General features: G+C 41.6%; 1 protein-coding gene across 2 annotated transcripts in view; it reads right to left on the reverse strand.

The window, feature by feature from the left end:
• Window positions 1-15709, reverse strand: part of WDR7 (WD repeat domain 7) — a 258462-nt gene that overhangs the window by 52415 nt on the left and 190338 nt on the right. For both annotated transcript variants that reach the window (XM_063128220.1, XM_063128219.1), the window contains one exon: window positions 6375-6474. In XM_063128220.1, coding sequence (XP_062984290.1) covers window positions 6375-6474 — 100 coding nt within the window. The remainder of the gene's footprint in view (window positions 1-6374; window positions 6475-15709) is intronic.

Consider the following 15709-nt stretch of genomic DNA (forward strand, 5'->3'; position numbering starts at 1 on the left):
ACCGCCTTCCAGAAACCCACAAGCGACATATAACAAGAACGGTTCTCCCTCGTTTGTCTCCAGCATCTGATACTCAGTAGTATTGCCTCTGAATATAGAGGTTCTATGTAGGCATCATGATTAACAGCAACTTCCAACAGGATTTGGTATAGGAAGGGTATCAACTCATTAAACTAAATAAATACATGGTAGCCGTTAGACTTATCCTCCATAAATTTGTCTATTCTGTTGTTACAACCATCCGAACTAGAAGTCATCATCATCATATCTGGTTGTACTGTATATCTCAAGTTCAGGAGTCCTGAACTTGAGATATACAGCCATTACTTCATGGACACCCACTCTTTCCAAGTCATCTGGCATGTATATAGAACTTGTGACTGGAATAGCAGTCTCTCCCACTTTGTGCTGGATTTATTTACCTGTTTATTTATATAGGGATTTCTATCCCATCCTTCTAGTGCCTATGTACCACTGAGAGCAGTGTACAAATTAAAATCACAACAATCCATTCTGTGGGTAGTATCCAATTGTGCCAGAGCACTAGCGCTACTGATGTTGTGCTAGTGTAGACTAACGTTTGCACAATGAATCTAGAACTTGCTAGGGCGATGGGTGAAAGGAGTGATTGGCTGCTGAATTTTGATGGCGGTTGGCACCAAATTGCCACTTTTCCCCATTGTCCTGGCAAGTGCTAGGTTCATTATGCAAACATTGCTTTATGTTAGCGCAATGTCAGCCGTGCTCACACTGGGACACAATTGGATACTGCCCCATAAAAATAGAATAAGAATAGAATACTGTAGATAAACACAGCCTTAAGGAAGTTGAGCTGTTTTGCTGCTTGTCACAATCCTTCAGCCTTTGTTCTAGTGGCTAAAATGTCTCCTTCGATGAGGTCCAATGCTTCTGAATGATTTTTCCCATTCAAAACATTAGATCCAAAGTTCTGGGAGGGGCTCGTTTCATCTTACCAAACTATAAAACACAGAACTATACACTGCCTCAGGCTATTGGTCAAAAGCAATCAAAAGCAACCCTCTTTTAAGGTCACTTGAGTTTGCACGAGAAAATGAAACTTAATGTTTCCAAAATGAAATGAAATTTAAGTTTCCACTCCAACTGACTACATTGCCTGGGATAGAAATTACCCCAAAGCAGAGGTTTGGGGGGCAGTTTTCCTTCCAATTGATTTAACATTGGCTGGGATAGAAATTACCCCAACAAAAACGTCAGTGCATTTAGGAGGAGTTTTCTATATGTTAAATTAAACAAAGAAATGGCAAATGGCTGTACTTTGGGATGCGTTGTGTACCTAGCGCAGGTAACAATGAACTGGAAGAGCAAAGCTGGAAGTGCAATAATTTGTGTGGTATCGCTAACGTTGTACACCAGGGGTCAGAATTATCCCAAAAGGCAGATTTAGGGTAAAATAAATCATCAGGTACTTAGCAAGACAAAAATCTGACGGAATTAAAATGCTATCTCCAGCGGCCCAAAAGAGGGCCACCCAAACGTAACTGCCAAGGTGCTCCACAGTGTGGGTGCAGTCACGGACAAGGTCCTGTCTCTTGTCAGCATCATCCCTGCCTCCATCCTACGTAGAACACAGAGAAGAGCTTTTCCTCCTGAACGTAGAGAGCAAGCGGATTGGTACAGGAGGAGGCAGCCTCTCGTGCTCAGAATGACTGCTTAGTAGTTTGGTGGTACTGAGAAGCAGCAAGATTCTCTGTTGCTGCTTCCGAGAGTCACCGAAGTCTGGGACACGGCGAAAGAGCCACGTTACCCTAGTGAGCCTGGGGTGCCAAAGTAGCTGGGGAGAGTCTGTCTCCCATCTGGCACAAAATAAGAGATTGTTTTCTGTGAAGTACAGAGGTCTAGGGAGAAAGGATATCATTTTATTCCAAGCACCTAGATCAGGGATGGGCAAATTTGGAAGGTCTGAGGGCTGATTCCCCACCCTTCCAGAACCCACTGGGGGCCCGCACACTCCCCACTGTTGCAGATGCCTCCACAATTCAGCAATGTGGCAGCAGCAGAAGAAAAAAGTCACCATTTCCCTTTAAAACAAGGCATGTTGGAAATGCAAGCGCTGTTGTCAAGCAAAAACATTCCTGGGAGGCTTCCAGCGGTGCAATTTTGTTTGAAAACAAGGTATGCTTTCCATGTGCTTGTTTAAAGCAAAGTAAACTGCTGAATTTCAATGACAGCAATGGGGCACTCAGGGTGCAAATACTCCGGGTTGGGGTGGGGTGTGTGTGTGGTTTCCAGGCAGTGTGTTGCGGTTGCTCTCTTGCAGTATCATAAGTCTGGGAACTTCTCAAGCTCATACAAGTGCCTACCTATTACTAGGTTGCCACCCTAGTCAATCAAGTCATGAGAGTAACTTCAAATTGGCAGATCTAAGGCCCTGATGGGAAACATGGTCCAGTCCTGAAGCATCTACACCTCAAGATAGATCAGTAGAAAGTACCATCTGAGAACCCTTTATAGTACCCTTTCACACGGAGTACCTCTACCTAACTGTTTCACAGGAACATGGCTTTTCTAAAGCTTAGCCCACTAGCTTGAATTTAATCAAGCACCCAAGCATCCAAAGGAAGGTTCCCTTTCACTCCCCAGAGTCAAGCTACTGATTTATTTACGTTCATCCCAAGTCTGTCCAAGATTGTTTCTACATTGTGCTCCCACATGAACTCTATAAGTGTCTTTGGGGCCAGGCACCCAGTGCATCTTTTGAGTATGGGGCCTAGCATGGAAAGACACTCTGTCACACAATGCCATGAACTGCCCAGGGTTCACTTGATTGGCTCAGCCATCCTTTCCTAGCATGCTTTCTCTCCACCTCGAGTGCCATACTCACATTTCTCCTCTTGCTTGTGCTACCTCACTGCTTTGTAGGCCTACATAGATCTGCTGCCTTGTATACCCATATACAGCAACACTGCCTGTGAAGCAGCCATGCAGCTTTCCAGCTGGCTTCTGCTCGAGTGGCGTAGCACCATCAGACTGCGAGCTCAAAAGATCTGCCCGTGATACCTTAGGGCAGCCTTCCTCAACCTGGGGCACTCCAGATGTGTTGGACTGCATCTCCCAGAATGCCCCAGCCAGCTGGCTGGGGCATTCTGGGAGTTGTAGTCCAACACATCTGGAGCGCCCCAGGTTGAGGAAGGCTGCCTTAGGGCCTCCTGTACTGGGTATGTGACCTCAAACTTAGGTCTGCTGACCTTTTATAGGCCTCTCAGAATCTCAGAGAGCCATGCCTCTCAGTGGGAGAGAAAGTGGCATATTATTAGTATGAGGTTGGTTTTTTAAAAACTTTAAACACAATGGTTTATTTCCCTGGTGGACAAGCCAGAAGTTGAGGAAAAAGAAGGAAAAAGCACCACGAAAAGGCTATGAGAAAAAGAGGCTACTAGCTCTGGTGTTAAGAAACATCAAAAGAAATTTCTTTATTTTTATCTGAAATATTATTTTTTTAAAAAAATATATGTTCAAAACAACTTTCAATCAAACTTGTACAACGCTCAATGTTTCGGATTCGGAGATCCTCCATCAGGAGCTGTACAACGAAATAAATTACTTTTTGAAGTAATTTGAAATTTAAAACCTTCTAGATATTTTTTACAAAACTGCAGTGGTGTTCCTTCTGTCTCCATCAGGGTCTTGAGCCAAGCACACACCACACCACACAGACACACACACACACATTTAGGTCGCTTCCTTTCCATATCTTTCTCCATCTGTGCTATTTTCTTTTTGGAGTAGTCAGGATCCAACGCGAAACCTTGCTTTTAAATGGAGACATTTATATTCACTGCTGGCAACCCTATTTGTGGACTCCTATATAACTTGAACATCCATTGAGTAAAGAAGTAATTTCTTTTCTCCATTGTTGAACAAACCAAATTTTTAATGAATGAAAAACAGATTACTGCTAATCAAGTTTCATGGGGAAGCCTCATTTATTGCACCACTATTGTGTTGGTGAAGCACAAAGAACATAAGCAATACAATCCCTGCCCAGTGCGTGTTGAATCCAGGAATGCAACTGGGATACATACCACATAAAGGGCAATACAGGCTGAAAATGAAAGCAGCCAATAATGGTGTGAACTAGCCTGTACTCGAGCGTACTTGAAACAAGAACATTTTCTGACCAAAATATGCCCTTTTTTCAGGATTACTATGAGCCCTCTCAAACTGGCTGACAGAACTGTTTACACAAATTACCTAACCAGATCTAGATTCAGCTGTACTAATTTAAAAGAAGGTGGCATGTTAAACAAAGGAAAACCAAAGCACTTGTAGCTAAAATGTACAAATAACATCCCCTGGTTTGCTTTTTTTGAGCTGGCTGTTGTTGAATTCACAGGATGCATCCTAAAAGGTTGCTGGGAGAAAGGGGCGGCGGGGTTAGCCAGGAAGATAAGATACTCCAGCATGTCTACTGAACCAAGGGCAAACCAAGCCAGAGGGAAGATTTTCATTGCAGATTCAGCCATTCATACAGCGATGTAGCTGTGAGCACTCACCCAGCCTGTCCATCAACACCTCTGACCTTTGTTAGCTACTTTAGACTCACAGACACATTTTTAAAAGCACAATTTGGAATCCATAATGCGGAGCCGTGCTTTCTAGAACTAGTGGTGGAAATAGAATTCAGTGTGTTTACCCTGCAGACATGTTAGCAAACAAACTATGGGATTGTGGGGGAAAAAATCCAAGCTAAACACATCTCTGTGCTGTGCTGCTGGGGTGGGAAGGCACATAGAGCAAAATGCATTCAAATGAGAATGAAAAGCTCTTAAGAAAACCTGTAAGGTTTTTCTCTGAAACACTATGTAATATTATGCACAGTTGGGATAATCTGTGTTTTAAAAAACTGAGTTCAAGTTGGACCAATCAGGCAATTTATCTTTTGATAAGAGACTAAAATCACTTGTTTAACCTAACAAAAAGGGAACGGAGACACAACGTGCTCAACTACTAGGATATCTTCTGAAATTAGTTGGCAGATGTGAAAATTGTCCCTTGGAGGTCAGGGCTGGCCATATCTGGATGTAAAATTGCATTTCTCATTCTTGTCAGTTCATGGATTTTCTTTCAGCAAAGTATAGGGGAAAATGCTCTATTCAAGACATGTGATTTCATAACGTATGAAAAAATATTAGCATTTAGGTCTAGGCCTTTTGATCAGGGTTGGAGAAAAACTTGTGCTTTTACTAAGGGTCTTTGAAGGAACAGAGATTCGTGTTCTAAAATAAATAAATAGGTCAATCAGTTCACTGGATAATTAAAAAAACCCCTAGAAAACAATGAAAATACACTGAAGATTTAGGCTGCAATTCCAAATGTGGTTGAGACCAATGGAAGTTATTTCAATAGGATCCACCGGCACAATTAGAAATTAGGTGTTACCGCTACAGTTGGGATACTGTAAAAATAATAATAAAATAAGAGAGTTGTGTATGCCTGTGGATTGTGGAGCGGGACAAAAATAAGAATAAAAAATAAGCAGTGGAAATTTTCTAGTTTGTGGCTCCGGGCAACATAAGAATGTTAGCGCCTCTGTTTCAAGTAGAGATGTGAAAGCCTGGAAAAAAATCCAGACAAAATGGGAGAAAAAAAATGGAAACAATATGGGGGGAAAATCCCCCCCCCCAATTTTCCAAACATCCCTGGAACTCCACCCCCACCTACATTTCCCCACCCATTTTTTTATATCCCACCCTCACTATTTTTTCTGTGAATGTGTGTGTGTGTGTTTCAGGTCTTCACATCTCTAATCTCAAATTCAGGAATGTTTTCTATCTCTCCATTAGTAAAAGAAGTTTTAATCCAGTGAAGTAAATTTACAGCCTGATCATCAGTATAGTTATCGGAAGTAAAGAAAAATTAGTAATTATGGTTCTGATTGCGTAAGCACAACTACATTCTGGTGTTGGTTATTAGTGCCTTTTTAAAAAAAATCTACTATGCTTCCCCCACCACCGCAAATCCTTGACTATAGAAAAGGGAATATGGTGGGGGGGGGTTTGTTTCTTTTTAAGATCTCACTAAAATAGCTCTGCTTAGCTATTAGCAGAAATACAAAACCGGTATTAAAGTAGGCAGAACGTTCAAGGTACTCTGTGAGAAGTTACGGCTTTTTTGGACAGCTATTATTAACCCATCTGTGCTTGCCATTCAGTTACAGCAAATGAAAACAGTAAGACTCTATATACATTGAGTCCTTCATTAAACTATTGATCCCCCCTTAGCATTATCCATAATGTTCCAGCGACTCAGCATGTCAACTGGTGCACAGCTAGTCTCTTTCCTTTCAATAACTTCTACAGTTTACAGAGAGGAGATCACAATGATTTATTTACCTGACATTTTCCAGTCCTGATGTCGTAGAGGGCCACTGAACCATGGCGAGATCCAACTGCTATTCTGTGACTCCGCTCATAATAGCTGACCATGTAGAACCTGAATTGAACATTAGAGAAGGAGCAAGTGAGATTTGATCAGGCAGTGTGTGATGTAAAACTGCATTATTATTTTGTTTTCTACTTCCTAGTAATTAATATCAGTGCTAGTGTGGAGGTTTTATTTCGCAGTCTGGTCCTACAAAACCACCTTTGCTGTGGCTACAGATGTACAGATTTTGTTAAATCTGGCCCGTCTGTGCTTTGTAGATTGTCAGGTGTCTTTCGTTCCATCGTCTGCTCATTGACAAAATCAGATTTTTCAGAATTTTGTTCTACTTGAACTAATTTGCATTAGTGCTAATGTGCACTGGTGCAAATGCAATAATACACGTTAGTACCGTATTTCTTCGATTCTAAGACACACTTTTTTCCCTAAATAAACAGCTCTAAAAATGGAGTGCGTCTTAGAATCGATGGCGTCTTAGAATCGAAGCAATACGGTAAGAGGAAAAGAGGAAGCTCCTGCAGCAGCCTCGAGCCATGAGAGCGAGGAGGAGCTGGGAGGGTAAGCGCCTGGTTTTTTGTTAGTCAAATTTATTCTTAAGTCCCATCGATTTCCATGGGACTTACTCGCGTGTCGTCATCCCCTGGTGCACAGACAAGTAAAGAGCGGGACTGGAGAGTTAAGCGTTTTAGCTCCTTAATCGCGTCTTCTCCTCTCTCTCCCCGCCCGAAAATATTGTTTATTCTTTGTTTCAACGCCCCCTTCTTCCCACGCAAACGGCGGTTTCTTCTCTCACAGAGGGAAAAAAGAAAAGGACACAACCATTAAAAGAAAGCGCAGAGGGAGGGGGAGGAGGTTGGCTGGGCGGTGAGGGAAGTATTTCTTCGATTCTAAGATGCCCTTTTTCCCCAAATAAACATCTCTAAAAATGGGGCGCGTCTTAGAATCGATGGCGTCTTAGAATCGAAGAAATACGGTAAGTGCAAATTACTACTAATGCATGTGCTATTGTGGATTAAGACATACACTCCAAAGTGAAAAACTGGTCTATGAGTCTATGTGACTCAGAAAAAGCATGTCATTTTTGTAATTGACATTAATTGGTCGGATTAATGGAAATCAGAACTCAATTGAATCTAGAACTTCCCTAGCTTCTAGCTATACCATGACATCTCTTTGGCTCGGCCCTTTGCCAGATGAATGCACGTATCCAGATTCGTAGACAGGAACTCCAGCCATGCTGAATAACCTGATTGAAGCACATTACATTAAACAAACAAACAAACAAAAAGAAGCATTTCACCTCTTTTGTTAAGCCTAAGGTGTCAGTATGTACAATTCTGAACAGTACTAATGCACGCCCCACCCACCCCAAACACACTTTACAAATACTCTCAAATTGTTTAATTTAGAAAGATGTTACAGAATATTTCTTCAGTTAAATTCTGCCCATGGTGGAACACTTTGCTTGAAACAAAGCATTTATTTTTTGGACTTTATTTATACATTTTATCTTATCCTACTCGTCTTGCAAAGAGCTCAGGGCAGCATACATAGGAAGCTGTCTTATACTGGCCACATTTAGAAGACACCTTAAACCACGGCTTTAACCACGGTGACTCAAGGCAAAAAGGCTTATCCACCGTGGTTCTAGCTGTGGTTTAAGGTGTCTTCTGAAAATGGTTTTCTGGCTTAACCACCATAGTTAAAGCTGTGATTTAAGGTGTCTTCTGAACGGGGCCACTGAATCAAAACATTGATCCATCCAGCCCAGTATGGTTAACACTGACTGACAGCGACTTTCCAGGGTTTCAGGCAGGATTCTTTCCTAGCTCTTTCTAGAGATGCTGGGAATGGAATCTGGGACCTTTGGCATGCTCTGCTACAGAACTACAGCAAGTTTGCCTTCCTTCTATATTCACAACAACCCTGTGATGTTCATTCGGTTGAGTATGTGACTCACCTAAGATCATATAGCAAGTTGTGTAGGGATTTGAACCCGGAATATTCCAAGTCTAAGGGCTCATCTACACCAAGCAGGATATTCCACTATGAAAGCGGTATGAAAGTGGTATATTATTATTATTATTTATTTATTTAGCGCCAACAATGTACTTGGTTATTTGTACAAAATATACAAATAAAACAGCGATACCCTGCCTAGAGGCTTACAATCTAAAATCATATTAAAACATATGAAGGGGGGGAAGGGGTTCACAAAACAGAAATAAGAGAATAATCATAGTAATAAGAATAGTAGATCAAGCTAAAATACCAAAAGCTATTGAAAACAAATGAGTTTTCAAAAGCGTTTTAAAATCTAAAATGGAACTTGTGGTACGTAGTTGCTCTGGAAGAGCATTCCAAGCAAACGGGGCAGCCAGAGAGAATGGGCGAAGCCGGGCAAGAGAGATAGAAACTCTTGGGCGGGAAAGCAACATAACATTTGAAGAACGGAGGGTACGAGGGGGATGGTAAAGTGAAATGAGAGAGGAAAGATAAGAAGGTGCAAGACCATGACATGCTTTGAATGTCAGCAATAGAAGCTATAAAAGGCAGGAGCTACACTGTAGCTTTATAGCAGTATTAAAGTGCACTGCAGGATCTACACTACTGCTTTATAGTGGTACTGAAGTGCACTGACAACTGTTGGGGCCCATGACACATCTGCACCAAGCAGGATATAGCACTATGAAAGCAGTATGAAAGCGGTATATGTCAATGGGCCCCAACAGTTGTCAGTGCACTTCAATACTGCTATAAAACAGTAGGGTGGCTCCTGTCTTTTATATACCGCTTTCATGATGGAATATCCTGCTTGGTGTAGATGAGCCCTAAGTCAAACCGTAACTGTTATATCACACTGGCCACCATTAAAGCACTAGTGGCTATTTGTTCTATGGTACTCATCTTTCTGCTGCAGGGATAATGGGTTTAAAAAATAATAAAATAAAATGAGATCATTTCTGAATACAAGCGAGGAGTAACAAGTATATGCAGCACCAAAATCCAGAAAGCACATTACTTTTGTTAGCATGCAGCTCAGCATTTTTTTTAAATTTATTGTGAGAAGAAATGGAAGCTGGACTTCAACAACCACACAGAGGTTAGATATAATTCTTGCCTCTCCCATTCTTTTCATGCATAAGGGATAACAGCTAGATTACTTCTGATTATTAAACTAGGGGCGTTCCTAGACGAGGCCTTAGCGCGCTTTGAGAGCCGGTTTCCCTGCTGTGTGTCCACATGACTCACAGGGGAATCCGGCCCCAGGCCGCACTGAAGCCTCCTCTAACACGCCATAAGCGAAGTCGCATATGGCGCGCCTTTTCCGCAGCTCCGGCCTGAGGCTGGGGCTGCGGAACGTCTAGAGACTTCCGTGGCTTTTTGCGGCTACTCGCTTACTCGCGAGTAGCCGCAAAATGCCACGGACTGGGCACAGCGCTGAGCGCTGTGCCCATCGGGCCGGGGGGGGATCCCAGGGGGCGACACGGGAGAGAGCGAGCTGGCACAAGGCGACGAGGGGGAGGGAGAGCTGGCACAAGGCGACAAGGGGGAGGGAGAGCTGGCACAAGGCGATGAGGGGGAGGGAGAGCTGGCACAAGGCGACGAGGGGGAGGGAGGGCGGGGAAAGAGGGGGCAGGGGGCTTAATTTTTAAAAAAACCGCGTACCTTGTCCGCAGTCTTCGGGGCGCACGTGGCCCCTTTAAAACAACAACAACAACAAAAAATGGCCGACGCTGCAGGGCTTCCGTCGTCCCTACGCGTCGGCCATCTAGGAGGCTGGGCGGCGCGCGTTAAAGTTAGCAAGGCCCATGGTGTTGATCTGGTGATCAAATGCCGAGAACTTTGTCCATTGCTTTATTGATTGCCTAGTATTGCTTCTACTGCAGACCTGGTTCACCATTACATGAAGGAGTCTTTCCCCATGGCACAGTGCCAGGAGGATGTTTCCTGTTTGTTTCTGCATGACTCGTTACTTACCTGAGTCAGCTCTTCTGTTAGAAGATCTTTTTTTAAAAAATATTGAGTTGAATCTAGATCGTCCCTCCCACAAACAGAAGGGTTACATGATACAATGGAGGCTCCAACTGGAAGCAGGAGGAAGGAATTATTTTTGCCTTCTGACCCACAGGCCACCTCCCATATCGTTCCACAATACTCCAGAGTGACTTCTGAGGGAGCACAGCGGGCTGTGGGGAAAAGGAGGAATGAGGAAAACTGCTACCTCCCTTTCTTTAGCAGGAGCTTTTCCTAAATTGTGGAACCATTCTCTGCACAGAAGGAACACTCAGGATCCAACCCACTTGGGTACTATGAACAACTCTGCATTCTTCCAGACAGTAGGGGATGATAGAGAATGTCCTGTAGGTTGATCAGTTCCTGTTTCCTGCTCTCTCCCCTTCCTCTTCCTTCTCCCTCTGCCTCCTGAATAAGCAGAAGCCCCTTGAGGCTCTCTCCCTAAAGGAAGCAAATCTCTTGCCTTTGCTCACTTACACTCACACAACCGGCATTAGGGGATGCTTGCAATTAAACCATGTTAGATAGCCTTCTCTGACCACATGTATAAAAGCACTAACAAAGTGCTTGAACTTCTTTTAAACTGACTCTAGCCTACGTTTATTGCCTCCAATACTGACTGCTGTGTTGACACACTTTCTCTATCTAAAGCAACTCTGCTGTAAGTCACACCGGACTGTCCAACACTTTTAAGATTAGTATAAGCAGTCGTAAATGAGTAAACAACCCCATGGTATGAGAAAGCAATAAAAACAGGAATATAATTCTAATGCAACTGCTGGTGTTTTTTGTTTTTCATGTGGAGAGTAAAAGACAATGTAGTGTTTAAAATGTGATTCTGAAGTGCAAGAAGATTTTAGTCTAAGGAATTCTGAAGTCTGGGGGCATAGAAAGATGTGAAGAATTATTTAACAAAATTCAAGTTAGAAAATGAAAATGATACTAAGCTGTTGCTTTCTTGCAGGTTGTTTTATGTACAATAACCGATTAGGAGAGAGTAACATGTTGTTTTGTGCTGTCCAGACTGGCAATCAATAGAGAAGTTATAATTTCAGGCAAGACTATTTTGGGAACCTAAATTTACATACAGTTTGTCATCTTTGAAATCTCTGGTCATCCTCTACTCGTAAAGTATCCTGTTTGCTATTGTGGAGACTTGCATAACTTGTGACCCACCAAGCTAAATGCAACTCATCCTCCATGAATAGATGGGAAATGGGGAATATTATTATTATTATTATTATTATTATTATTATTATTATTATTATTATTATTATTATTTTATATAGCACCATCAATGTACATGGTGCTGTACAGAGTAAAACAGTAAATAGCAAGACTCTGCCGCATAGGCTTACAAATCTAGCATCTATATTATAGGGTTGGTGCAATAAGTGTATTCACTTTGCATCCTAGACCGCATTTGAAACGTCTCTGAACAAAAACATGTGATGGGTGTTAAGGATGGCAAAGTATGTTTGCAGTACAGCACCACCTCCACTGAGGTCATTTTGTGCCCAAATTGCTTCTTTCTGGCAGTCCAGCGTTCCTTACAGCAGCAAGGTCATGATATTGTCCATTTAAAACTGTGAGCAAGAGTCAAGGAAAATGTAAAGCTACTAGGTTAAGAGAAGATTGAGGGGATACATGATAGCATTCTTCAAATAACTGAAAGGTTGTCACACAGAGGAGGGCCGGGATTTCTTCTTGAACATCCCAGAGTGCAGGTCACAGAATAATGGCTCAAGTTACAGGAAGCCAGATTCTGGCTGGACATCAGGAAAAACTTCCCGGGTGTTAGAGCAGTATGATAATGAAACCAATTACCTATGGAGGTCGTGGGCTCTCCCACACTAGAGGCATTGAAGAGGCAGCTGAAGAACCATCTGCCAGGTATGCTTTAAGTGGATTCCTGCACTGAGCAGGAGGTTGGACTTGATGGCCTTATAGGCCCCTTCCATCTCTACTATTCTATGATGCTAAGCAAATCCTCTGAGAATTTTTTTTTAAAATATGTCAACAATGGTATTTAATGCCATAGAAATTCAAACTAACTTATATCAGGGTCATTATTATTGCTGGTGTTATGTGACAATTCATATATCTTTTTTGGAGCTGTGAAAAATGATTTTATATTATACTGAGCGAATAACAGGACTATAAGATCCCAAAAGACTCTTTATGCTTGCTGTTGAATTATGTTAATTTAGTTGTAGAAGACACTCCTAGAAAAATGGCAATTGCCCAATATTGGGAAAGAAAAAACTTTTTTCAACAATATTATCAAAATTGTTCCATAGAATTTGTGAACTGCCATAGTTTTAAAGCTGGCATATGATATGAATGCTCGAAAAGGGCATGTCATGTGAAATCAATTCCTAAAGAGAAAAGCAACATTTGGATATTTTTTGAACAATAAATTTCAAGACAATATTTGGGCATTTTCTTTGGTATAATGAAGCTGTTTGTTTAAAAGCTATTCTATTTTCTATGTTTGTGTCATGTGAGTCCTTTTATATTGTTCTATCGTAATTATTTTCTATTTTCGCTTCTAAATTCGGACGAAAAAAGACAAACCTCATTTAAAGGCTCAATAATATTTATTCCAAAGATTTGCAATATCCCTTTACACTCCTGTATATATCCCAAGTGTGACCGTAAGTGCACACTTAGGCTTGCACTTCGGCGGTCTCTTGAGAGGCAGCTCTTTGCTGTTACTGCTGCGGCTGCTATGCATTGGAGGCAGGGAATGAGGCTGGGCAGCAGTCAGTGCACACAACTGAAAAAAGCCGAAAGAATCTCACTGAGAATCTTCATCAGCGCCAAACTGGAGCTCCAAACAGAGGTCATAAGGAGGTCTCCACGGGAGGGGAACGGGGTGATGGTTGGTGGACTTGCAATTCCCCCTATTAGTCCTGCTGGCTGCTACTGCTCTTGTTGACAGTAGGGATTGAGACTGTAGCCAAATATGGGATCTTGAGGGGTTGGCTGGAAAACTGAAAACAATGAGAATGGCCAAATAGTGGAAACCAGAACTATGCGGTCTGTTGTGTTTGATTCATCAGTAGGATTCTATCATGCAAGTTTTATTTTTCTGGTCTCTGTACTGGCTTGAAAACCGTAACAACTTTGGCTGGCAAGTCTGTTGCATAAATTAATATTGACATTGACCCTTGGACCAGAATACTTGGAGATTTCCCTCCCTTCTGCCTTCCTCTTTCATCAGGTGCATCCCCAATTTTTGCATTTCAGTGTCCTGGAATCTGAGAATTGCCTTTCTCTATCTGTTGACACTTCCATTGTGTTCTGCTTCGAGAGGTTCGCCTAGTGCCTACTCTGTACTCCTTCCGTCACCAGCTGAAGACCCTTTTATTTTCCCAGTATTTTAACACCTAATTTAACTTAAATTTGAATTTTGCTGTTTTAATTCCGTATTTTAACCTATATCAATTTCTGCTGTGTGGTTTTATCCTGGTTGTGCTTTTTATATTGTATTTTGTATTTGTGTTTTTGGACTGTTGGTTTTTCTATTATGCTTTTTATGGTTTTAATTTTTCTGAACTGCCCAGAGAGCTTCGGATATTGGGTGGTATAAAAATGTAATAAATAAATAAATAAATAAATAAATAAATAAAAAAAAAAAAAGACTCCATCTTTCATCTGTAGCTCTTATGCTAGTACAGCCACCACCACCATCATATTCAGGGCTGACTTAAATGTTATAGCCCGTACGTGGAGCCACCAATAAGCTCTAACCCTTGGTGGTATTCCATGCAGTGGGTATAACATCCTTGTGTGGTCCCATCTGTGTGCAATGTTTGCATCCAAACCTGGTATATACAGGTGGCAGACAGTGTAAACCATGGACCAGAACAGTTTCTCTCATACCTGCCAGTTTACTCAATGAATTCTGAAATATTTAGATGGCTAATTAATTGTTAACTATGCATTTCGTGTCAGCACATTTTTCAGTTCCGTAAAATGAAAAGATATAAATCACCATCTGCAGAGAGTTGGAACCAACTTGCAAATATATGTAGGAGTAACAGAAAATCTAATTACTTCCTTACAAATCTAAGCCAGCAACAGAGGCACCCATCAATCTGATGATGTTCACTTCAGCAAAGTGCATCAACGGACAGAACCCAATCCACTGGGGATTTCTCCTATGCAAGATCTAATGTAAGGAAGGGAAGAGGACATGCACAGGAATACAAATATTCCGTTGTGTAGTCTTCATTCATTTCAGTGAATCTTCAGCAGTAGAAGTTCCCAATGGATTGTCTTCAGTGAATCTAAATCACAAACACCATAAAGTCTACTGATACTCATCCTTGAAAGGCAGGCGTACACAATTGCACTGAAGATCTTGCTGAATTAAGGCATAAATAAGTCTTAGGAAATAGAGGACGTCCTGCTATCCGTAACATTTTCAAAATGTCAAAAACTACATTACCCTATGCCTAACACAATTACTACTACTATTTTATTGTTTCATCTTGTAGGATTTCTGTCTGGCATTTTAGTGGGCACATATGATAGAATACAAAATTACCCAAAATATCAGAAGAGATCACTCTTAGGAAGAGATACTGGCTAACATCCAGAGAGTTCTACACAACATGAGGCCCAAGACAGCTGATGGAGACTGTGTACGGCTCTACTATTTACCATATGGCTGGTTTGGGCATCCCCGCTTCTCATTAGTTTGTAATTGTGCACTGCCCAGAGAGCTTTGGCTGATGGGCGGTCTAAAAATGGAATAAATAAATGGCAAAAGTCAAGTGGATACAGACTGCATTGACTAACTGTTGTCTTCATGGACACTACGATCCAGATGCACATCTAAATAGTAACAGTAAAGAAACACCCTAGGAGTTGGGGACAATTGAGGTTCCTCACCACTGACTTTTGCCGCATATTAGTATAAAAAAGAGTGGATATGTAGATGAGGTTTGTCATGTGTACCCCTTAAAACGGTATGTTGTTGTCCGTAGTGGATACAGATGCAAGATGTCTAATATATCCTGGCTAAAATGAGATGTTTCCCCTTATTAAGGACCAATAATTGAGCTTTGAGAGTAAACTAATTTACATTGCAATATAGCCCAACTGTGTTGCAAGCTGACTTTTTTTTTTTTTTGCTTTGAACTACAAAGCATGCTGCAAGGCAGCCTTAATTCTGGTGAACAAAACTGTTTTGGAATCTTCAATGAACATGAATGGGAATGGCAATAGTTAGGGGTGTTTTAACTGATTAACTACATTT

Source organism: Elgaria multicarinata, chromosome 6, assembly GCF_023053635.1.
Source record: "Elgaria multicarinata webbii isolate HBS135686 ecotype San Diego chromosome 6, rElgMul1.1.pri, whole genome shotgun sequence".
In the NCBI taxonomy this organism is placed as follows: domain Eukaryota; kingdom Metazoa; phylum Chordata; class Lepidosauria; order Squamata; family Anguidae; genus Elgaria; species Elgaria multicarinata.